The sequence below is a fragment of the Anabas testudineus genome, chromosome 7, assembly GCF_900324465.2.
Source record: "Anabas testudineus chromosome 7, fAnaTes1.2, whole genome shotgun sequence".
Taxonomy (NCBI): Eukaryota; Metazoa; Chordata; class Actinopteri; order Anabantiformes; family Anabantidae; genus Anabas; species Anabas testudineus.
In genome coordinates, this window is record NC_046616.1 from 14,010,766 (window position 1) to 14,034,895 (window position 24,130).

General features: G+C 41.4%; 1 protein-coding gene across 1 annotated transcript in view; it reads left to right on the forward strand.

Moving 5' to 3' along the window:
- The first annotated feature begins 11,915 nt into the window (after positions 1-11,915).
- LOC113167429 (leucine-rich repeat-containing G-protein coupled receptor 6) overlaps positions 11,916-24,130 on the forward strand; it is a 33,917-nt gene continuing 21,702 nt past the window's right edge. The window contains exon 1 of the mRNA XM_026368046.1: positions 11,916-12,557. Within this exon, the coding sequence (XP_026223831.1) occupies positions 12,337-12,557 (221 nt within the window). The 5' untranslated portion in view covers positions 11,916-12,336. The remainder of the gene's footprint in view (positions 12,558-24,130) is intronic.

Below are 24,130 nucleotides of genomic sequence, written 5' to 3' on the forward strand. Positions count from 1 at the left end.
TCACCAGCAGGCATGTCAGACAGAAGCTTATGTATTAGGTTATTTTTTGAATAAACTCTGGTTGAGTGCACCTTGAACCCTCTTTTTTTGTCTTCGATTATTTGTGATGTTCTTTATAGCTACACAGTGGTAACAACAGGTAATATTAATAGTAAGAGTTGGCAGAGCAGCAAAGGTTTTTCTACTTCTAGTAGTAGAAGTAGATGGTGCATTAAGTTAAGGTGAGGTAACACTTTATTAGTGGTAGTGGTTGCAGCAGTAGAAATGATTGGTTAGCCAGCTAGTAACTAAAACAAAACACTTCTCAGGAGCTTTGTAAAAAGACTTGATAAACGTGTTCGGAAAAACCCTGAGCACTCAGTGACATGGGCGACGGTTGGGATTCCTATAACCCAGCTTGCACCTGTAGGATCCAGACAAAATGATAAGGCCAGAGGGACATTGGACCCCATGCAGTCAGAAACACCCAGCGTGAGGCAGGTGAAATGCAAGAACTGTCACTTTATTAAGGCAAGCAGGCATTGCTCTTATCTGAGGTGTATTTTTGGAGCCTTAGAAATGTTGTCAATCCACCTTTCTAGGAATGCGTGGGGAAGTCTGAGCTAAAAATAAGACTTTCCATCTAAAAATAAACGAAAGGCAGTGAAGGGGGTGGTGGGGAGGTGAACAGATTTTTAATCTGAGCCTGATTTTATGAAGTGTATGGCAATGATAGGAAAGGGCTCTCTCTTTCCATAACACGAGGCGTTACTACACTCCACCCAGGGTGACGTAACAGCAACAGCATACCATACAGTATTATAGTACATTAATCTCTTAAGTGCAATATGTCATACAGGCCATAATGAAGTGACTAGTGTTTAGTTTCAACTATTATGAATTTATACTATTTATTATGTTGGTGAGCATGACCACCAGCCTCTGTGCATAAGAGCGTGAGCGAGATTTGATCAGCTGTCTAGCTGTGTCACACCTGAGTCACTTGCGATGTTTAACGGTCACAAAGTGGCAGGTGAACTGAAAAACGGACTACACGTGTGCACATGTAAACACCGCTGACCGCTAGTGTTTCAAGTGTTAAAGCACTTAAGAAAGGGTTTAAGCGGGCTTATCAGCTTGGTCATCAGTTGATGTGATAGTTGTTGCTGAGTGCGTGTGTGCGTGTGTGTCTGAGTGTCCAGGTGTAGTGGGTTTACAGTTATAGTCAAACCCCCTAGATTAGCGAACATACGCAAATCACCTGTACACATGCAGGTTACTGGGAATTCCCCTAACGCCCAGACAAAAAGGTGTGTGTGAGTGTGTGTGTGTTGGAGTGTGTGCATGTATGTGTGTGTGTGTCAAGTGATAAGTGGCAAAGCCGTAATCCCTGCATGAATGAACAGTATGTCTTGTAGACAGTAGAATAACCAAAGTGACTAATACAGTTATAACGTGCATAGATTTGATTTGAATTACTTATATTTTCAGCAGCTGTGTCACAGTGGGTGAACTAAAGGATTCACCTTTCCATGTGTCTGTTACTGAAGTTAATGTATGCATTTGTGTGGTGATGGTGGTAGACCATATTATGATGTGAATGATCTAACAGTTTTAAAAACTGTCTGATGTTCACGCCCATGGGAAGGGGCAGGTGAACTGTTTTGCAGATGAGACAGTTGGGTGTGCTATCGTGTTGGCATCCATACTGTGCATCAGAAGCACGGACACACCGTATGCAAAACCTGAGGTTGACAACACAATATCTCCTCCTCCACTCCTTTTTTTTTTTATTGTTGTCACACATTTATGCTGCTTCATTTTTCTGTATTTCTCTGTTTAATGCATTGTTTGGTGCATCCTTTCCTACAGCTTTATTACATAATTTAACTAATCTTAACAACCCTGCAGCGTGCACATACATTACATGTATTGCATGTCATTAGCAGTGCAGCACCCAAGCTGTGCTGGTTCAGGATGATAATATACATCACTCATATGGGAATGCTGAAGATAAGGAATGGGATTGGGAACTGGTGGAGCTTTGCATTCCCACGGAAGACTGTCCGTGTCCTCCAGTGGGCACTCCTACAATCTGTGGTCTCAATAAACACTCATAAACCACACAGACACAGACAGACACACAAGCTCACTGGCCTTATCAGAATAACACATAAACTACAGTGTGAAGACTGTACATAAATCATCTGTTTTCACAGTGAGATAAGCACAGACAAAGAGAGCAGAGCAAGTTATTATTTTATCTGAGCTCTGAGGATAAAATAAAACACCTCTATGAGAGTTTCTATCTGCTTTCCAAAGAACTCAATAAAGGGCCCGAGGGTGTTTGATGAGCTATTCTGAAACCAGTCTCTGTTGCACAGAGGAAAGCCCACACACAACACGGTCAGCGACGCCAATGTGCATGTGAGTGTAAGCAGAGCTTGACCGGATCGTTGTGTATCCTCCTGCTGGAGATCCACACCTCCACTTCACAGCTGGTGTCATGAAAGGAGGGTCGACCAAAACAATAGGTGTCTTTTCTATCAACCTCCCACATCTGAACTTGTCACCGCATTAACAACAGACTTACATGTAACACCTGTCTGCTTTACATACTTTGGTGTGGTGATGGTGCTTGATCTTCTTATGATGTTAAGATTACAGAACACAATGTTTTACTGTACTCTGGCTTTTTCTGTGGTAAATTAAATTTACACTCTGTCATGAAAAATACATTACTATACTTTACTGCTGTGTGATGTCATAGACACAAGGGAATCTCAGTCAGTTCCCATTAGTGGAATATCAAAGTTGGCATTATGATTGAAGTTTTCTTCTATAGGTTATTCACAAACCTTAAAGCCTTAATATAGAAACTTGTACCGAACACAAAATAAAAACTTACTTTACTTATGTGCACTTACAATTGACATGGGATTTGATTGATTTTGAATTTATGGTACTTGCATGCTAATGTGAGCTCCCAGAGTGCTAACATGCATGTTGAGCAGATAGGGTTTTTACTACAGTAAATCTAAATGAGTTGTATGAGCTCAGGTCAGTGATGCCTAGAGGCAACTACCAGAAGCCCAAAACCTAACGTAAAAAGATCCAGCACAACATCAGGTGATAATATATATATTATTGTATATTTATTATCAGTTTCAAAATTGATTGGAAGACATAGACAACAGTTTGACCATGAAACTGCAATTTGCGAATTTGAATATCTTCATAACGTTTAAAGTGTAAAAATGTCATTTTCAGAGTAAATGTAGGAGCAGTGGATTCATAAATACTGTTAACATTGGAGATCTACTTTATGGTCAGTAGCACTTTTATCACTTGTTTTAGGTTAAGATTTTTATCCAGTTTTGCAGCATGCAGTAGGTCTGTCCACCACTTTGGTTCAGATAGAAATATTTAGACTATAAAGACTTTTGGATAGATCAATAGTGATTAGTTGAAACAGTATTCATGTCTCAGAGATGATGCTCTGGTATTATCACAAGGTCACAATTTTAAAATTTGAAGTTTTGTTTTTGTTTGCAAAGCTTGACTGCAAAAGTATCAGGTGTATCAACATTGTAAACATTATGATTAACTAACATCTGCAGCCCAAACTAAGATAGTAAACATACTGTATAGTCCCACACTGTAAGTGGAATAGAACAGCCTCAGCAGGCACCTCTTCCTCATCAGTGGATTATTTTACATTAGCTGTATCTTGGTCTAGATCGTATTCTGTGTGGTCACCTCTCCTCTTCACCAGTGTTATATTAAAGATAAGATCAAGAGCTCACTCTTAGTATTTAGTATTTTCAGCAAGGCCTCAAACTCAATTTAAACACATTTCTAATGACCAGCCCTGTTTGACTGGGACTACTACAGGTGCAACAACGAAAAATAATATGTCCAAATAAAAATGATCCAAACTTAATGTCTGGGTTCAGAAGCTCTGTGTGGACAAAGACATGAAACCTCATGATTAAGTAATACAATTACAAATCAAAGTAAAATAATTGAGAAATTATTAAGCACAAATGATATTTTTAGAAATAGTCAGTAGTGGAGAAGCAAAAATCCAAAAGGGATATGTCACAACAATATACCCAACTGTTTTATCTGATTAATGTTGAATCCATGGAAACTACATCCAGTAGGGTTTTTTGAGTTGTGATTTCTGCACCTTTAGGGGTGTCCAGTAGAGTCTGGAAAGCTGTGTCAGCGCGTGTTCTACAATTTATGGTTAGTCTAACAACTGTAGAGAGAGCTTGTAATATTAAGGCAGACGAAAGGCTTCCTCTTTCCAGCGAAAATCGAATCATTGTCTCTGTGACTATTGGATATTTATCACTTCTGCTTTGCAAAAATCTTCAAAGGCCTGAATGTGGTCAGAGGCCAGAGTGCATGACAGGACAACTTGCGTTCATGGGACTGTGAGTTCCTGTGGTTTGAGTTTTTGTGCTGAAAGTGCAGTTGCCAAATGTCTATGTCAAAGCTAAAAGTGCTGAAGAGTAACACCAGTTTGAAGTATTCGATTTTGTGATAACATATGTAAACCACTTGTTTTGAATAAAGACAACTTGCTTTAAACCACCTGGACTTACTGAAAAGTAAGCAAAGTAAGTTTGCCTGGAACTTGAAAGGGACTCTCCACAATAGGCAGTTAGCGTCCATCTATGATCCTGCTGCAATATTTTCATTTCCCAATAGAAGACTTTGATTACACTGCACATTGAAATGCTTCCTCAGCAAAAACAGAAAACACCATCCTGATCAACAAAAAGGACTAAAGGAAAAAGAGAAATGACATTTTATGAAAATAAGCTTCTATTATCTAACAGTGATAAAGAACATAGCCTGACTTAATCTGAAGGTTTGAGGCCCACCCCCACTACCTTAATATTTAAGAGAAGAAAATATAAAGTAAATAGGCTGATAATCTTTTTTTATTACATTAATCACTGAGGTGGGTTGTACAATACAGATTAGTGACCAAGCTATGCACTGGATAATTTATAGGTATTATTTGGCTTTCAGTCTTAACTGCAGTAAGAACAGTGGCTTTGTTTTATGACACTATCCCGGTGTGACAGGTATTGTACCTTCCAGCATAGAGCCTCAAACCTGAAAGTGAAACTAAGATGAATTCGATTTTTTAAATCCATTTTACGGTACTATGTCCTACTTTGGCCTTTTAGATCACTACCAAATCTCTTATGACACGATTTGATGGAGATGTTTTAGTGTTTTAGTAAATCCACTGGCACACAGAGATATTGATTGATTATTGATTGATTGTGCTGTGTAGGTATGTGCAGACTAAACCTGGTAAAGACATTCACAACTTTGCTGTTAAGTGAAATTAATGCAAAAACGTATAATTCTTTATGTCACTCAATTCGTATCATATTGTAGCCCCACCTACCTTCAACCTGAGAATTACCAACACGTGTATGGAGTGTGGAGAGCGGAGAGCGTTTAATTTCAATATTGTCTGTCTGTTAGAAATAGAAATTACAGAAGTCTTTTTTACAGCATATGTAATGTTCTTAACTAAATATGTCATATGCTTAAAAACAAAGCAAGGGGCTTAAATTTCCATTTGTATTTATATTGAATCCACATGTGTTTGTTTATACTGTACTGACTATATCACCATCATTCTCCAATAATGAGAGAAAAAATGGTTTTCCACACATTGTATACGTTTGGATTTTCACTGAAGTCTCCCAACAAGTAGAAAGATAGGAAACACTTCATAAGAGGCAGACACATTAGGTCCCCTGGGAGTTGACTAATAGAAAATACTAATTGTAAGTTGTTCCCAAATCACCAAAAACTGCATACTAAAGGACATTTAATGATTCAGTGGTTAGTGCAGACCAGAGGGTTGTCGCCATCAACTGGTTGTTTCTCATGCACTTCCAGACCTGCTACAGTTCAGTGTAGTTCCATCATTGGTCTGAGGATGGCACCATTTGACCACCTAATCCAAAATTCTTCTCTGGCTCCCAAAAAGAGCAACTCACACAACATAATCAGATTTATTATGATTATGATAAACATGCCCTCAGTAATTAGTCTCATAATTCCAGGTGGTCCACATTGGTTTTAATAGCTGTAATCTCTCAGCTGCTGCCATGTACTTTTCAGAAAAGTGGAAATCTTTGATGTTGGTGTGAACCTATAATAAGGTTCCTCTCTGCATCTCTCACGGTATTGTGTTGAGTCTCCTGCCAGTCCTATCTAGGTTTTGCATGGATGATATTCTATGGAGATATCTTCAGCCACTGTTAACAGGCCATATCTGTCTCCCTACACACTGACACAGCTGATATCATGTAGAACTGGGTACAACTACAGTGGCGGCACAAGCATTCATCACTCGCACACATGCATGCATGCACAAGTGCACATGAACGCGAGTATACACACACTGCTGCACACATGAACTTTCACACACATACACTAGAACCATTATTCAGACCTTGCTACAGACCACCACTTCATTTCTAGGCTAATCAACCTTTTAGAGATAGTATTTATTGTGCAGGTGTAACAGGCACACAGACATACGCCTACAAATTCACTCAAAAGTCACCCTTGCCTCTGAATGCGGCGCCAGTGGCGTTGTTCAGAATAGCATCAAACAGAGTGGAGTGCCTCTCTTTTCAAGGGTGCAGGTGTAGACCTGTCTGCTTTAGTCAGTCTATTTCACCATATTAACCCTCGTATATCACACTGTCACTGCAGAGAAAACAAGCAGAATGGAGAAACTCAAGAGACTTTGTGTTGCTACATCAGTAAGTGCTGTGTCAGAGACATCCTGATGAATGAACGTGTTTGGATGTAAGATTCTTTTTCCTCTTAATTTAGAGATTAAGATAAAGGCCATTTTATAAATATTTTATTTAGCCGACAGGAGCATTTTTATTGACACTATGGCTTAGCTATGAATATGCACAGGTAGGGCATACTGTTTTATGAGTGGCAATTAAAGCTGATACTATCTTGGTGCACAAAACTATGTTTTTTTGTCAACATTTGCACACTTCACAATGATTAAAATCCACGATGATGCGAGAAGTAAGGTTTGTTGTGGCTGTTGTTGTTACTGTTGATAACACCGTTTTTTGTTCTGTGTACAGTTCCCAGTGTGCGGTGTAAGCAGGACTCCCTCCTATGTTCTCTGTTGGCCATAGTGATAATGTTTTATTCGATCCTTTATGAGTACACACATAAGTTATAAACACAACAAGCATAACAGAATTATAGATCATATATTGAGGTGTGTCTTCTATAAAAATATTCAAACATCCTTCCTTCCATCTTCAGTTACTGTACCCTACTTTGTTATTTTTCACTATATAATCCTTACTATTAAAGAATAGTTTTTTGTGTGACACGTATGCTATTGGACAATCTGCACTCTATATGTAAGCCAAAAATCAGTGCAACACTCAGACAGCAAAAAGAGCTGCAGTCTTTAAAGTAGCTTTGATTTGTCTAACATACAATTATTGCTGTTGCCTGCAGATGACATTTAGCTGACTGAAAGAGAATAAAGACGAAAATTACTCCCACTGCTCAACTCTAACAAGGCATCATGGCTATTGTCTATTATTATTTCAAACTGCTGGGTCAATATAACACTATACTGCGTCACAACAACCCACTTTATTAAAGGTAACCCAGTATGCTGTAAGTGCTATTTTGACCCAACACTCAGTCAATTTTATCACAGTGATTTTTTGTGTAAGATAACAGATCTGTGATGTTTCTATGTAATTATTAATGAGACAATGCTGCTCAATGCTTTTGAACAAACCAACAAGTGTCATCTAATTGTGTTATGGATGTTATGTACTTTTCATAATTTCATTACTTACCACATTTCTTGAGGCCTCCTGTTGTCACATACAGACACCCAGAAAAGTACCACCCACCACCCATGTTTTGTACATTTGCAGGCACCCATTGCATGTCCCACCCTTGCATCCTCATCCACTTACCTCTTCCACCTTTCCGCCTTCCTCTGCTGCTTTTTCTTTTATTCATTCCTTTTCTTTTGTACTGTGAGATGCAGAGAGGAAGAGGGGGACGGGGGAGGGATGGAGGGACCTTTTGTTGGCTTTCAGGTGGTTTCACATGAAAAGCCAGAGTACACACCTAGGTTGCCGCTCCAGCGTCTCACTTGCTTCCGCTGAGTATACCTGAGTTTGCCTTCAATTGCTTCTGTACACCTCAGGCATGCACAGATACAGACAGAGGCACATTGCAAGGACATAAATCTATAGACACATGCATAGATGCACAAATACACACACTGTAGGTACAGATATTGTAGATGTTGGATGTGCAGGGGTTTTGGGGGGAAGACGTTTTATGAGGGGAGAGTATGGGTGTGGCAGGGGACATGGGTGAGGAGGTGAGGTGGGATGGAGTGTGTGTGTTGGGTGGGGGTTGATTGCACGGCTACTTTCTCTGTTCTCTCCTTGAATGGACTCTTCTTGCTGCAAGGATCTCAGGTAGCCAGTGTGTGTGTGTGTTTTTTTTCCCAGGTAGACCACGGTGAGTGCTCTCAAGTTAGTGTCAGGTGTCAGGTAGCTACTTGTCTTTGTGTCTTCAAGGCTGCCGTTGCTTGGATAGTGTTTACAGCCCAGAAAGCACAGCGGAGGGGGAGAAGGGTGGGGGAGGGAGCTCTTGCTTTGATCTGTCGCAGACTGTTTGATAGCGTGTGTTCGAGTGAAAGAGTGAGTGTGAGAAAGAGAGAGAAAGTATGAGTGCATGCACACTTTTTCAGTGGCGTGTACAAATATCTGCACACATGCTAAGAACTGTGTGTGTGTGTGTGTTTGAGGCATTCATTCAACACAGAGGCAGACTAAACGTTTTTGGGGCCCTAAGCAGAATTTAATTTGATCCAGTACCTAGAATGTGAGAAAAGTGAATATGTAGCTCACTTAAATTCTGCCTTGTGCTCCCAAAAGCTCAAACTCAACCTTTTTGGAGCCCTCAGCAGAATTTTATTTGATCTTCTACTTGAACATGTGATTTGTACATTACTGCCACACAGAGTGCATTAATCACTAAACTTCAACTTTTCCAACCCTAAAGTAGACACTCACACACCAGTGGATGGATTTATCACACACCAAATGCCTCACATAGACAGAAGCAGTAGCACGGCCCAGTAGCGGTGAAGGTGATTAAATTGGCTCCACTGACTTAGGCAATTTAGTTAAGTAGCCTACGTTGTATGTGATTCTACCAACAACATCATTCCACAATACCTATGTAATCAGATAGAGATTCAAGGCATGTTGTCATAACACATACTACAAGGGACAAAACCACATCAATGTAGATATCATCACATTATAATGTTGCATTATACACTGTAAAGCTGACAGGGTGAACTAGTATGATGTAGTGATGCAAAGTGGATGAGATATTATGTCACAATGCATAAGGAAATAAACAAGACAAATGTAAATAATTTATTTGAAATACGTCTTGAACACGTATCGACTGTATGAGCAGGACAAATGCAAGTAAGTCAACATAGAAAAAATGTGATTTACAGAATAATAAGACCCTACATTTAGGTGGAGCTGCTACATAATGACTACATTAGCTAATGCTGTTAAATAGCTGTGCAAAGGTACACAACATCCCATAGTTGCATCTCCCATAGTCAAAGGCTGAATTTTCCTGACTCACATTTGGCCCTGCACACATCCATTATAACTGCGTCAGAACAGGTGCAATGAAAACAAATATCCATCTTACTTTTTGTGGTGTGTGCGTATTTTTTTGAAGAGAAGAAAGATAATAAATGAGGAAAGAGAGACAGGCAGTAGACCAGACATGCAGGCTTTTACAGTATGTGTGTTTTAGGGCTCACCTGGGGCCAGACAATTAATGAGCATTTAAAAAAGATGACAGAGCTCTGTGCGCAAGAAGCAGAGAGGTAGAGAGCCCAGGGAGTGGAAGAGATTACAGGTGTGTGAAAGGCATGAACACATGTGCCTATGGGAGAAAGTGCGTGCGCTTTATGTAGGTGTACCGATCATATAAGGTTTTCTTTGTGCAAAGAATTCCATAAAATATCCTTTCTATAAAACAAATCACGCAACATGTTTAAACTGACAATAGACAGAGGAAGCCACAACAGAAATTCAACTACAAAGACGAGGAAAAGAGAGAGAGTATGAGAGAGAGAGAAAGAGAGAGAGAGAGACTATGTGAAGAACAGCTCTGAAAGAGTTTTTGTGGGGCCATAACAAAGGCCCCTCAGAAAACACAGTGGCATAGGAATGTTAATTAATTAATGACAAACTATTCAGCCTACAGAGAATGGTGGAGAAAGAAAGACAGACTAAGTGGCCAGAGGAGTAGACAAAGTCAAACTGGGTGCAAAGACATTTATCTGAGAAGCATTAGATTTCAAAAAGCAGTGTGTGCATTAACACGGGGCCCAGTATGTCATAAATTCGTATGTTGCATCTTTGTTCTGACTGCATGTGTGTGTTTGTGTGCATGTAGCATACTGCTGTCGGTGATTTAAATCCTCAGTTCCTCAAGCCTCGGCTTTCCAGGAACTAAAAAAACAGCCTTGTTTTCCACATTGAATACCGTGCATTTTTTAACATAATCCCGTGGGGTTAAAAAAAAGTTTACGAGCCAAAGTGGCTGTCAGATTTTATCAACTTATAAAAAACCATGTAATCCCTCTACTAAAACAGGAACATCACCAAAGTTGGCGTTACGAGGTGTGATTGAAGCCAAACCTCTATCAAGCATTTCTGCTAACATTTCTACATGTCATGATTATCAGTCACTTTTGTAATATTGAGCTTCTTGGGAAAAACTCATTATACCCCCTCCCTACTGCAGATTTGTACTGGTTATTGCCTGCCAAGAGAAACACCTGAAACTTAACAAAAGCACAGAATAAAATCGGTGCTGCTTTGAATAGCAAGCCAGTTTTGATTTCTTATAATCATAGAATGCATCATTAGGCTGGTATGCACATGCAGGTGCACAGCATGTAAAGCTGTGTAGCATGAATCAAAGTTGAATGCATCCTGTTAAAAGTCTAATTTAACAGCGTTGTCCTCCTGATGTTTATGGGGCTCTCACAAAATGCACAGGTCCAATATGTAATATGAAATTTACCCAGGCACGATTTATGTGCTGAGAGGGAGAAAGAGGGGTCAGATGAAACTATTTTCAAGATTCTGTGGAAAAACTCTGAGTGAGGATAGATACACTGTGAAATACAGATGGGCTTTAGCCTGAGGCAGCTGACACTTCACAAATCCACACTCTTTTCTCTATAGACTCAAGTGTATGTATATGAAATGGATATGCAGGATATTCCTTTGCGCCAGTCACTCATAATCTGTTATTTACTAAGGGTGTCCATGTGCGTGTGTGCATGCATGCATGCTTCTGTGTGTGTGATCGCGACATTCCAGCAGCAGAAACCTGAGAAGGTGTGACTTACGAGACACTGGATTCTGCTCTTCCTGGGGACTGAGGGGTGCTGAAGTGTCAGAATTCCAATTTTCTCCAAACAGTCACACAGTGACCCTCTGCATCTCTCTCACACAGTTAACCACAGTCTGTTACCTTCATTCCTATTCTCCAGGGCTTGCTTTCCCCTCTTGTTTCTCTGCTGTAAACAATGCAATAAGGTCCCGCATGGAGAATTTTTTTCTGACACCACTGTACTGTGCTGCTACCCCCCTCTCCTTCTTCCAAATGAACACTCAGTCATAGTGATCATCTAGGCAAAGTAAAACAGGGGGAAAGAAGAGAGGGAGAAAGAGAGGGAAGCGTTTGAGAATTGCGAGCCCCTCCTACTTTCCGGAGATGCTCCAGCCCATCCCTAAATTGTGGGCCAATGAGGGTGCCTCATTCACAACTCATGCGGTCCTTCTACAATAGGTAAGGGGGAGACACAGAGAGAGCAAGATATACATGCAAGGAGAGATAAAGAAAGGGAGAAAGAGTGACTGTGTTTGGGGGAGAAAGACAGTCAAGGGCAGAGTGAGAGGGAAGAGAGGAAAGTAGGGAAAGAAGTAATAACAATGTTAACCCCTGGGAATTAAATGGTGGCTGAGAGACAGGCAGATAGAGAAGAGAGATGAAGAGGCAGAACTTGTGATTGGAGCAGATTTATACTGTGGAAAATCTGCACAGAAGAAAAAGGTAGTAAGAGGGTTCTGAAGAGAGACAGCAGAAGAACCATTAGACAAGAGGCATCAGAGAGGGTGATCCAGAGTGTGACAAAACAGGAAAAACCTATAGGTGTAGATACAGACAGGTGGACTGTGAGACATGCTGTCTGCACTTCTGCTTCTCTGCGTGGCTGGAGGAGTCTGGCAGTCTGCACCTGGAGCATGGGGGTATGGAAGAATCCAGGACAGACAGGGGCCAGCAGAACCAGTGTGCCCATCTCCGTGCCAATGTGAAGAGATTGGGATCTTTGTCATGGTGGACTGCTCAGAAATGGGACTATCATCTATTCCAGACAACGTCAGCCCTCTCACTACATACCTGTGAGTAACACGTTACCGTTAAAGCAGTTAGGGAGTTGATGTGTGTGTTATCTTCTACCATTTCACTTGACCTTCCCACCTGAAGGCCTCTAACTGTGCCCTCACTGTGTCTTTGACCCATTCTGTTGTGTTTCATAGTGAGTCCTTCTCCTCAGCTCCTTCATCTCCTCTCATTCATCATGGTTGCGTGCCAATTTGTTTTGTATGAAAAAGACATCACATCTTCCAGTCGTGATTTGCAACTGCTGGTCTTGAGTATTTAGTAGATGAAAATCCCTTATTTATGCTACTGGATTGAAGCTGGCATTTCATCCAGTAGGAGTTTGACCAGGACACATCAGCAGAACTTGCATGGAGATAAATACAGAGTTGGCCAAGTGGGAACATGTGTGTGTGTGTGTTTGTGTGTGTGTGTGTGTGTGTGTGTGTGTGTGTGTATGTTGACCAGTATAGCAAAGTTACTGAACCACGTCTTTTAGTGTCAGGTTTCAGAGTGCCAACTGGAGACCCTGCATGAGTGTGTTTCTGTGTGCACATGTGTATGCCCTCATGCACATGCATGCAAGTGTGTTGAGTGTTGTGTGTGAGTGTACAGTCTATATGTGTGTGGGCAAGCTGCAAGACACATAACCCAAGCATGTGTTTTTGTGTGTGAATGAGGAAATGTCTGATCAAACATCTAATGTGAGGTTTAATCTACATGTATTTGCCACAGATGTAGCTCTTTGGTTTGTGAAAAAGAAAAAATAATTCTCAATTTTCTTTCATATGATAGAAACTCCCTTTAACCTTTCTTCCTGTTAAAGGGAGTTTTTCCTGTCCACTGTCGCCTAGTGCTGCTAAGTGGGGTTGTTAGGTTTTCTATATAATTCTTTATACAGTTATATTTGATCAGGTCTCAAACCTTAAACTTGTGACTATACAAATAAAACTGAATTCAATTTAATTGATAATAATGATTACTTTGTAGGAGGTTTTTGCCGTTTGTGAGTTGTGTTTGAAACGATGGCTAGAGCTCATGATACACTAACAAAACTGTAAATTATGTTAAAATACCACTATTAATACTATTCATCAGTAATATTCTACTATAATGACCTGAGAGGCTTAAAGCGCCTCACCATCAGGATTTTTTTAGAGGCAATAAGAGAAGCCTTACATAATGTCAAATACATGAGATATGAGCAGTTACTTTCACCACCCTTCTGTGGCTTACAGCCAGATCCTTTAAATTGCTTCACTGCATAAGCTTCTGAGGACAGAATGGAGACACTGTGTGATAACTAATATTGCAGTGATAGAGGTCACATCCAGGAAACAGGGTGTGATGGAGCTGTTGCTCACTAGGGGCTTTACAAGCATTACAGGCAGGGAGAGACAGAAATAAAAATCTCCCTGATACTTCAAGCGTTATGGAAGCCTCTGATGGCCAGATTTCAGAGTATCCACTTAAAAGTTAAAACACGTAGCGTTTATAGTGGTGAAATAGGGTCTCTAGCTCCATCCAGGAATGATGCTGCCTATGGGAACATCAGGTACACAGCTGAGCCAGCACCCATCCACACAAGGATGGTCGTATCAGAGAGTGTTGAATCACCTAGTCCTCAATATAAACATTGATGACTCCCTATGTGGAAATCTACACTGCTCTTAACCGATACCGGTATAACCACAGATACCCACGGCTATACACACAAACACACACCATTCCCTACAAACACAGGAGTAATTGTTCATTTCCCCTTGTTACCTAACAGTGGAACTGGACCAATTAGTGAGTTTGAGGGCTGATTTAGAATAAGATAAATAAACTCAGCGACCAACCGCACACGCCCACACACACAGTCGCACACACATACGCACAAACACATTGCATTACTGCATAGGAGGAAAGAAGGGAATGTGGGACAGCGGGAGATGCTGCAACAAATTAAGATACCACACACAAGAATCACAGATATTTCTTTTGCCTCGCTGATAAAAATCACCAAACACAAACAAAACAAACTCCCCTCCCTAACCGTGCCTGCATGGATACACACACATAACCCTGAACCAAGCGCAGCAGTCTGCAGTTTTTCATTTCATGTTAGAGTATAAAAGGTTACAACAGCGGAGAGCCGGTCCAATTCCCATCAGGATCTGTGGAACCGTCTAGCAGACCCCGCTGTGCCGTGGCGGCTGGATTAGTCTCCAAGCACATACTGTAGGCTGCCGAGGTCACAGGGATTTGCTTGGGAACAGTCCACATTACAAACCACATCCATTCAATGCTGTGAAAGTATATGACATCATTCACCCGTGTCATCGGAGAGCCCTTCAAAGTGAGCGCAAGCACATACTATAGTGACCGTGAGGGCAATCCAGGCAATGATTCACTCCATTTTCTAGTGTTTATTTGCATAGTTGGACGACCACACTCAGTATAGTTAGAAGTGTAATTAAATCATAACCGGCACAAAATATTGTATCACAACAAAGAGGTGAATGCAAGTTGACTCTGCAAAGGAATGCAACTACTTTGAGGCAAAGATGCTCTGAGCAACTTGGAGCAGACTGGGTAGAGATTTATGACAATAAACGTTTCTGTGGGCAACGCATGAAATGAGCTGTCATAGGAAACGCTTTGAAAGACCTCCTCTTTGATAACAGATTAGAGAGGACAGACTGTGCCCAAGGGTGCATGTCTGTGCGTGCATGTGTGTGCATGTGTGTTGCATTTGAGAACTGCACTGTATGTGCTTTGGAGAGCTGTGCTGTTTTATGTGTAGCTGCAAGCAACAGTAACTTGTCATAAGAGATGGCTTCACAGTGACACAATAAGTAGCTTGTAGGTTACAAGTGTGAGGTGAGAGCAAATTAATGAGCAGCTGTGCTCATACTCTCATACCCACAAACTCTACCTATTCTTTTTGTAGTGATATCCTGCACATCCATAGATCAGTTTGGAAATGTGTCAGGTGCTCATGTTTACACTCCGCTTCAGAGCTCTGTGCACATTTTGTGTCTTGGAGGAAATGTGTGCATACGCAGTTGTATGTGAGTACAGGGCTGGTCTGTGACTAGAGTCGAGCAGTGATTAGGTGATGCTTTGTGGTAGCGGCGAGTGCGGTGAACTTCTAACAGTGTTTTGGCCGAGGCCAGGAAACCACAGCTAGTGCATTACCAGACGGAGGAAAACCAAGGAGTGTGTGCATATGTGTGTGTGGTGTGTGTGTGTGTACGTGTGTGCGAAGACCACCCAGGCTGCTGAGGTTCTTTTCTTTATCCAATAGAGGTAAAGCAAGAACAATAAAAGGAGAGAGGATGAAGAAAAGGTGAAAACGTACAAGAAAAATGGTGAGGATTAGAAATTAGTGACAGAGAAATGTGTACTGGAAGATTTAGAAAACTTTCATTAAGCAAACACACAAACACTGTACTGTACATAAAGGCCTGCATGCCTAAGACAACATCCTGCCTCTGTGTGGTGGCTGTTACAGTCGTGTGCGTGTCATTTAGCCATTATGTTGATGGAATGATTCCTATCACAAGCGACCGGGGGTCACACTGTAAACATCATGTCTGAGAGAGAATGCGACAGAGAGAAAGACAAATTGTTAGGGATGGAGAGGGCGGAGGATTTTAATGGAAGGAATGACCAAAAATAAGAGAACTGAGGAGAAAACAGAACAGTGTGTGTGTACGCGTGTGTGCGGTCAGAGGAGGGTCCTGTATAGAGCAGCTATCAGCTCCAGCATCAGTGTCCTGGCTCCAGACGTCAATGGTAGCCCCCCACCTCAACTACGCTCCTCTCCCTCACGCTGCCTATCTATCCTTACTTCCCCACCTATTCTCCTTTCCTCACCTGTTTCCTCTGGCCTCATTCCGATAGAACAAGAATCCATATATTAAGTGTCTGAGCATTTGTGTGTCTGTGTCTTCTGAGCAGGTGTTGAACCTGGCCATGCAGCACTTAGTGCAAATATATGATAAAATAAATGATGTGCAATGTGCCTCTAAGAAAACGAATGCATATAGCTCAGGGCAGCTGAATGAGATAAGTAAAGGGTGTGTACTGATGCCAAATGTTGTAAATGTTTTCAATGTGTGTGTGTGTGTGTGGAGGAGGTGTTGGTACTTAAGCCAACTAACTGTCAACTGTGATCAGAGTTGGAGAAGCGAGTTACACACCTCTCATTAGAAGGAGAAGAAAACAGCGACATATGCCATCATAGTAGTTACTCTGTTGTGCTTTAAAAAAAGAATAAAGAAGCCCATTTTTTGCTTTTCTTTGTTTCTTTCTTCCTTGTGGTGTGTTTGCCTCAAAGTGTCACTTTCTCAGCTCTCTCCTAAATTCCCTGGAGGTACTGCAATGAACACCAGCACAAAAAGTCACTTCCGCCTGTTGCAATAGTGATATTTATGCCAGGAGGGTGTTGGAGGCGAGGGATAGGCAGTTAACATTGGATAGTGCGATGGTTTGTGGTTTCCTGAGAGCAATCTGGGAGGCTTTTAAATGTCGCTCAGGGACAGACGGCAGGTAGGCAGGTAGAGGACAACAATGGAAACAATGATAATTCCCTCGGGAGGAGAAGGCAGAGAAGACACAGAGGCCATAGTGTGCTCTACCGCTCCATATCCTGTCCTTTAGAAAAAAGTAGAAAGCAATCGTGACACAAGATCTTAAAATTAACTAGGGTGGAGGAGGTGGAGATCAGGACACTAAAGTGTATTATGTGGTTGAAGACTAAATGCACATGAACTTGCATGGCACAAACCTATGTGGACTATACACAACAGCAATTGGTATTTCTGGAGGTCAGACTCATGCCCACTGACTGAATATGTCAATTTGTATGTTTCGTGTGATAGCAGAGTGACGCAAGTATGACATGGGGGCTTGGAATGTGCACCCTGTGACGTGTGGATGAGGGGTGAAGGGCTGCTTCGGACTGAGAGGATTCAGAATGCTTGCATGGCCCAGATTCCTACTCAGGCCCTTTCCAACCCTGGGAATCCATGGGAATGTTTGTGTGTATGTGTGTGAATGAATATGTGCAAGTGCACTAGCCTTCCCTTTTGCACCACAGAGAAGGCATTGTCCTCTCCTGGGCCAGGCCACAGCAAATGTCCCTAACTCTCCTGGTACGTGGACATGCATGTGTGGATATACACATAGACACACTGCATCCAGGACCCATGTGATATCATTTGTATCTGTATAAAAACACACAGATAACACATGCCGTACATGACGCTAATCATTTATAGTTTCTCTTGACTTTCAAAGAACTGGCTGATCCTAATTTTACAAACTTACAAATGCAAAACTGTTTTACAGCTATTTGCACAAAACAAGAGCCAAACAAGTTGCTGACTGTAAAATTTTAAATGAGATTTTCATGAACTAGATCTTGTTTCTATTTCTATTCCTTTCTCTAAACCATTTTATAAGGGCTATTTTGACAAACGTTTATTACTTTTCTGATAAAAACTGGTGCAAGAAATATTTTTGGTATTAAATGTGGACAAAAATGGTAGAAAACCTTGAACCCTTGAACACGGAATTTTAATTATTAACATAAAAAGGTGCATGTTCACAGTTTTATAGTATTTCTGAACAGAAAAAGGAATTAGCCAAATAGCAGTGTGTGCAAGGCATATCTTAATCTGTACCTCAACATGGTTCTGTCTGTCCTGTCTGCATATCTTTGTGATCGCTGGCTAGCCTTGACGAATAAAGTGGCTCATGTAGGGCGGGCAGACTGCAGGTGATGACTAGTGAGAGATAATGATACTTAATGCCCTTTTCAACTGTGTACATGCACACATCCAAACACATTTACACACAAACACGCATACTTATGATTTATGTGCACATTACATGCAAGAAAGCGTATTCCACAATGTATGCCTGTACATATGCACACACAATCATCTACTTATATGCACATACTAACTTGATAATAGTTAATGCTCTATCCAATCCCTGTGTGCAGCATCAAAGCATCCCACTGTACGGTGCTGACACAAAGATGCTAGCAGGGATTAGGTCAGGTGAATTGATGCAATCATACACACACTTGAATATCACGCGTGCAGACACACAAACAGTCAAAAGCTGGTAACAGTTCAGGAATGTCCATTAAAAAAGAGATGGGATGTAGAAAACAGAAAGTACAGAGATGAATGAAGAGAACGATAAAACATTTTTTCAGGACTCCCGGTTTTGGAGGGTTAAGTGTACTGAACTCAGAAACAGCAGTCAGATCACTCTGATGGCATAAGGCAATATAGTATTACTTCTTGTTAAGACTTGACTTCACAGGTGTATTTTCCATCTGCAGGCAGGCTGGAGGGAATTGCCACTGCAGAGCCTCTGCAACTGCAGCCAGACTTACTCACATCTCTATTACATATCTGAGAAGAAGTAAAAGAGGAAATCTGGACTTTTTACATGCATGGCAAGAGGCCAAACTAAATCTCTTTAAACCAACAGCAGCCACATGTCCTCATCGGTATGAGGTAGAATTTCATCAAGTGATGATCTTAGTTGAAGTCTGCATGGTGACTATGGATACTTTTAAATATATGGAGCAGGAGCAGATGAGCTGATCATGGATCTGCGAGTGCAGGAGTAAGGGGAGAGTGAGCCAGGATGGGATTTGAGCAATCGTCTAACTACATCCACCATCCTCCTGTTTCTGCCATTCAACCAAATGAAGTCATAATAGAGCCTGACACTAATACTCATCGGGTTTCATTTGCTGTTTTATCCACTGATGAGAATCTGCCTCAAATCAGCATGCAGTCAAAAACACCTGTGTAAGAGATACCTTTTCAGGATGTGTGGAAAAATAATGAAATTTGTCCACACAGCTGTGGCATGTGCGATTTAGAAAGAATCAAAAAAAAATAAAAATCCTCTGGCACCTGTTATATTGAACATATATGAAAGCCAGACAAAATTTACATGCCAAAGCAACCGATTAGTGGACTCTGGGTAGGGCTATGAAAGCCTTTATGCCTTTCCAAGCTATGTCCTACCAACAACAGCTGCCTGTCATTCCAGTCCACATGTTGGAGTTAGTTGTATGTTGTATAGGGCCGACTGTTCCAACACTTCCTGTTTCTTACTGAAGTGCTTGACCTTTCACCCCCCTCCCCTCTGTCTCATGACAGGGTGTGTGTGTGTGTGGGAGGACAAAGAGCGGACATAGAGTGCGCATGTGCACATGTGTATGTGTGTACGTAGTATACCAGGGCATGAATAAGTCCCAGAGGGCATGAATATGTTTCCCATGACATGGCCTCAGACTAAACAGCCGCTCTCTCCACCCAGACATCCGCCTGTCATTCTCCCTGCTAAACCGCAGCGAGCGGAAAAGAGCACAAAACATGGGAACACAAAAACACAGACGCATCTCCCTTTTCTGTCGTGTTATCTCGTCTTTTCTCTTCCTCCCTTCCTCTCTGTTTTCTCTGCTCTTTTGTAGCCGAGTCCTCCCCGTGGCCCTTCTTGTCCAGGTGAAAGACTTCTCCTCGCCCTCTCCCTCACTCTTTGTGCCCCGTGAATGAGCGTAAGAAAGAACAAGAGAGGGAAAGATAAAGAGAGAGTGCCTTTGGACACAAAGGGCAGTGTACCCCTCCCAGGAAGTCTGGGAGAGAGGGAGAGAGAAAACATCTTTAGAGGAAGGAGGAGGGGAGGACAGCATTGTGCCCTCCTTCCTGACTCTTTGTGTGTGTGTGCATGGTCATGTGTGACTGCAAGAGAAACTGAATGCCAAAGCAGTCAGTCTATTCAGATAGAAAAAAGCAAACACACTTAGACCTCACCCTTACTCACAGTAGACACACACATCCTCTTGCATTCTCTATCCCTCTCTCTCACACACACACACACACACACACACACACACACACACACACACACTTATACACACAGCCATTTAGGCCCTCTTTGAGGCGACGCCTGAACATTGACTACCAGTTGCATTGTGTGGCATAAAAGATCCTCTTTCATCGTGGCCTTAACTGTTTCAAAGAACTAAGTGGAGAGGATCAGACTGGTTGAATCCTACTGAAGACATTACTGTCGTAGTTACTGTATAAGACTGCCAAGGTGTGGCTCAAGCATTGCTAATGCACAACTCCTGCCCTCTGGGCAAGACTCTGGTTGTTGATTTCCACTAAAGATCTATTACTCTAATGTTCCTCGCAGATAAGCTACCTTCAAAGGCGGAGAGCTTACTGCTATTATTGGCTGTTTGTTTGGTAAGAGCCTCCACCTGAGTAAGGGAACAAGGATTGGCAGGCAGGCTAAAAGAAAGAGAGACAAAGAGCAGAGGAGGAAGTGAGAAGGAAGACCTCGGGGTATGGCTCTTGTGAAATGATTTTGTGCATGTGTGTATATGTAAGAGAGAGATAGAGTTCTGAAAAACATCCTTCTCAAGGGCAACAATGTACGTTTGTTTACATGAATTTGCCTGCATTTTTGTGCACTGTACCTGCTTGCAATTTTATGCTTGAGCAATGTGCCAGAAGCTAATCCATACTACATCTTTTTTCCTTTGAAATTTATTAAGTCATCTCTCCTTAGGCTTCTCATGCTCAGCTTTGTCTAACTAAAACATTTCAGCATTGAAAAGGGTACAAACAGACACCTGACTGCTGATGTCCCCCGGTCTGAGGGTATATTCACTCACCAGGGTGGTCCATCATCCACCCCACAAAAGCCATCCAGAGCCTCAAGTGTGTATGACTGCTTGCGGATGGAGCAGGGGTGTGTGTATGTATCTCTGAACGTAAACAGGGGTGTTTTTCAAATGACACGGTGAGTTGTTTGCTGTGTTAAATCACCAGCTCTTGTCAGAAATGCTTCCAGTTTGAAATTGGCTACAACAGAGCTAGGGGCACATTCACACCCACACACACACAGCCTTTGATCACAGAGCTGATAACATACTTCAGTAGTTCTGTTGACGGCTAACAGGAAATATGATAAATCACATTATTGTAACTACTGGGCTGTGTAACCCCATGCTCCAGTTGAAATTTGACACAGAGATGGGGAGAGAAAGAGTGAGTGTGAGCGATAAAGTGACATAACAGAGGAAGAAAAAGGGCCAAGGTTGATGAATGGAAATGTACCTCTGCTTCTTTATGCTTCCTTTCCCCCTTTAAGACAAGCCGCTTGCCGTGGTTACCCTATCAATTATAGCATAAAGCAGTCAAATATCCAGTGCTTTACCTTTCTTCCTATGCCAAAACCTTCCTGTCTTACTTTGACATGCACATGAGCATGCATAAACTCACACTGTGGAGAATACGAGCTAAATGATCTATCAGTGCACATTGTATATCTGAAAATCGTGGAACGACGAAGTGACTATGAATGGAAATATATAATTTTTTTTCTCTTCTGATTGCTACAATATTGGCCTCAATATCACACATGCTACTGTGCTGAAACACCAAATGAAATACGTGCATTAAAATTTAATTCTTCTCCAGGGAAACAGAAAGAGATCCGTGGGGGCTTTGTCAGTCATTCTGCAGATTAAGAGTATAGGCAGATCCATCCATCCATTTTCTTTATCGCTTGTCCAGTGCTAAGAATAAATAGGCACATTTGTGGGTGCATTTTTTGAGGGATGAACATGTGTTTCCATGCCTGCATCTTCTGCTCTATTACTTTTCAGCAGTCTTTAGTTTTAGCTTGTTATTTAACAGAAACCCTGATCAAGGAGATGACCTTGTGCCTCTATTAGTTGAAGGATGAACAATATCAGGCTAGTTCCTTAATGATGAGATGGCCAAGACTGGGCAGGGCACTTTCCTACTGATTTCCCACTACCTCGTCACAAGAACAATAAAAAAATAAATAAAAAAAAAGAAACCACATGAACTTCAATTATGTTCCAGTCTCTCTCACACACACAGACCCACACAGAAATCTGTTTCGATGCCCTGGCAGCATCCATGTATTATGTGGTAAAAGAATAACCAGCAACTGTACCCACCACATCTGCAGGCTCACTGGAAAACAATAGGGGTGTGAAAATGAGTGACAGGCTTTTACCGCACACACTGTAACCACCTATAAATGAAATAAAACACTGTACTACACACACAGACACCGACACACTCTTTTAAACACACACACACACACTCACGCACACACACACACACACATTAGATATACCCATAAAATGGGGACACAGAAACCCCAGCTCTTATTGTGAAACTCCCATACGCTGCAAAGCCTGCTAAATCTTTAACCGCTCTCTTTCTCATTTCTTTTGCGGCCGTTTATTTGCGTTGAAAATATCTGCACGTCACAGCGCCAGCCGACACAATGCACATGTGGTAGTCATCAATCATAATTATCATGGTTTAAAAAAGCCACAGCTGTTATTTGATTTTAAAAACAAGCCATAGCACAGTGCCTTCCAACGATACGTCAAGTTGTCAGCGGAGGCCTTGGCCTGCACAGCAGAAATGTCTGTCTCTTTCTCCGCCTTCCCAGTGAGCTTGTTGGAGAGCAGAGTCTAGCTGAGCTGCGTTCAACCTTTCCCCATGACTCACCAGTGTGTGTCTTTATTTTTAAACATTTTCTCTCTCCATTGCTGCGTGTTTATTCTGTCTGAGTGAGGCCGCTGTTATGGACTTCACACAACGTTTGTTTATGGTTTCTTTAATCAGGACCAGATAATCAGTGGGCGCATCCCCAGAAGCTGGGTGTATGTGTGTGCTGCAATGCTTTAATGATCCCCCTTGAATGTTCCAACAAATCTTTTCTCAGTAGAATATTTGTACACAGACGCTGAAATTAAGGTTTATATATGTATGTGTTGCTACGAAGGCCAAGAGAGGTGATTACGCAAACCACCTAGGCTTGATTATGTTAATTTGTTTGCTGTGTCATCCCCACGGCAACTTTGTTATCACTCCTATTTACCTGAGATTTGAATTAAGCATTAGTGAATTACGTGTGCTGTATTTATTCCCAAATTACTGCCTGGAGCCTGAGCACATGCATATAAAGCAAGCAACGTGAAACATAATCTACCTGACATCACCGCAATACTTTGGTGAACAGTGAGACTTCAGATTTGGGGTCGTCTCAAGGAAAAGCAAGAAATGTTGCTATTGTTATTAAATGTTATTATTTAATTTCATAAAATAGTGTGAATTAATTTACTTAATTTTTTAAGAATTGCCTAAAGACGATGTTGATGTGCACTTGAAAGAAATTTTAGATTGACAGTGCTTACTATTTTACTATTATTTATTACTTGAATGACTGCCTTGAACATTTGAACTCTTTTTGATCCTCTTTTCTTGAACCATCTTCATGGCCCATCAACACCACCAGGTGCCAATACAGCATACCACTTTTTTGCAGTAATAATAAGATCTGCCTCTCAAAACACACATACTCAGTGATGGTGATGTGATTAATGAAATTAAAAGATTTTTCTCTTATTTTTTTCTGTTCTGCAAACTAAAGTAATATTATTAGAGAATCACCTGATGGTATACATGACTTGTTAAAATTTCTAATTATAGCAGGCCATTAAAATAGCCAA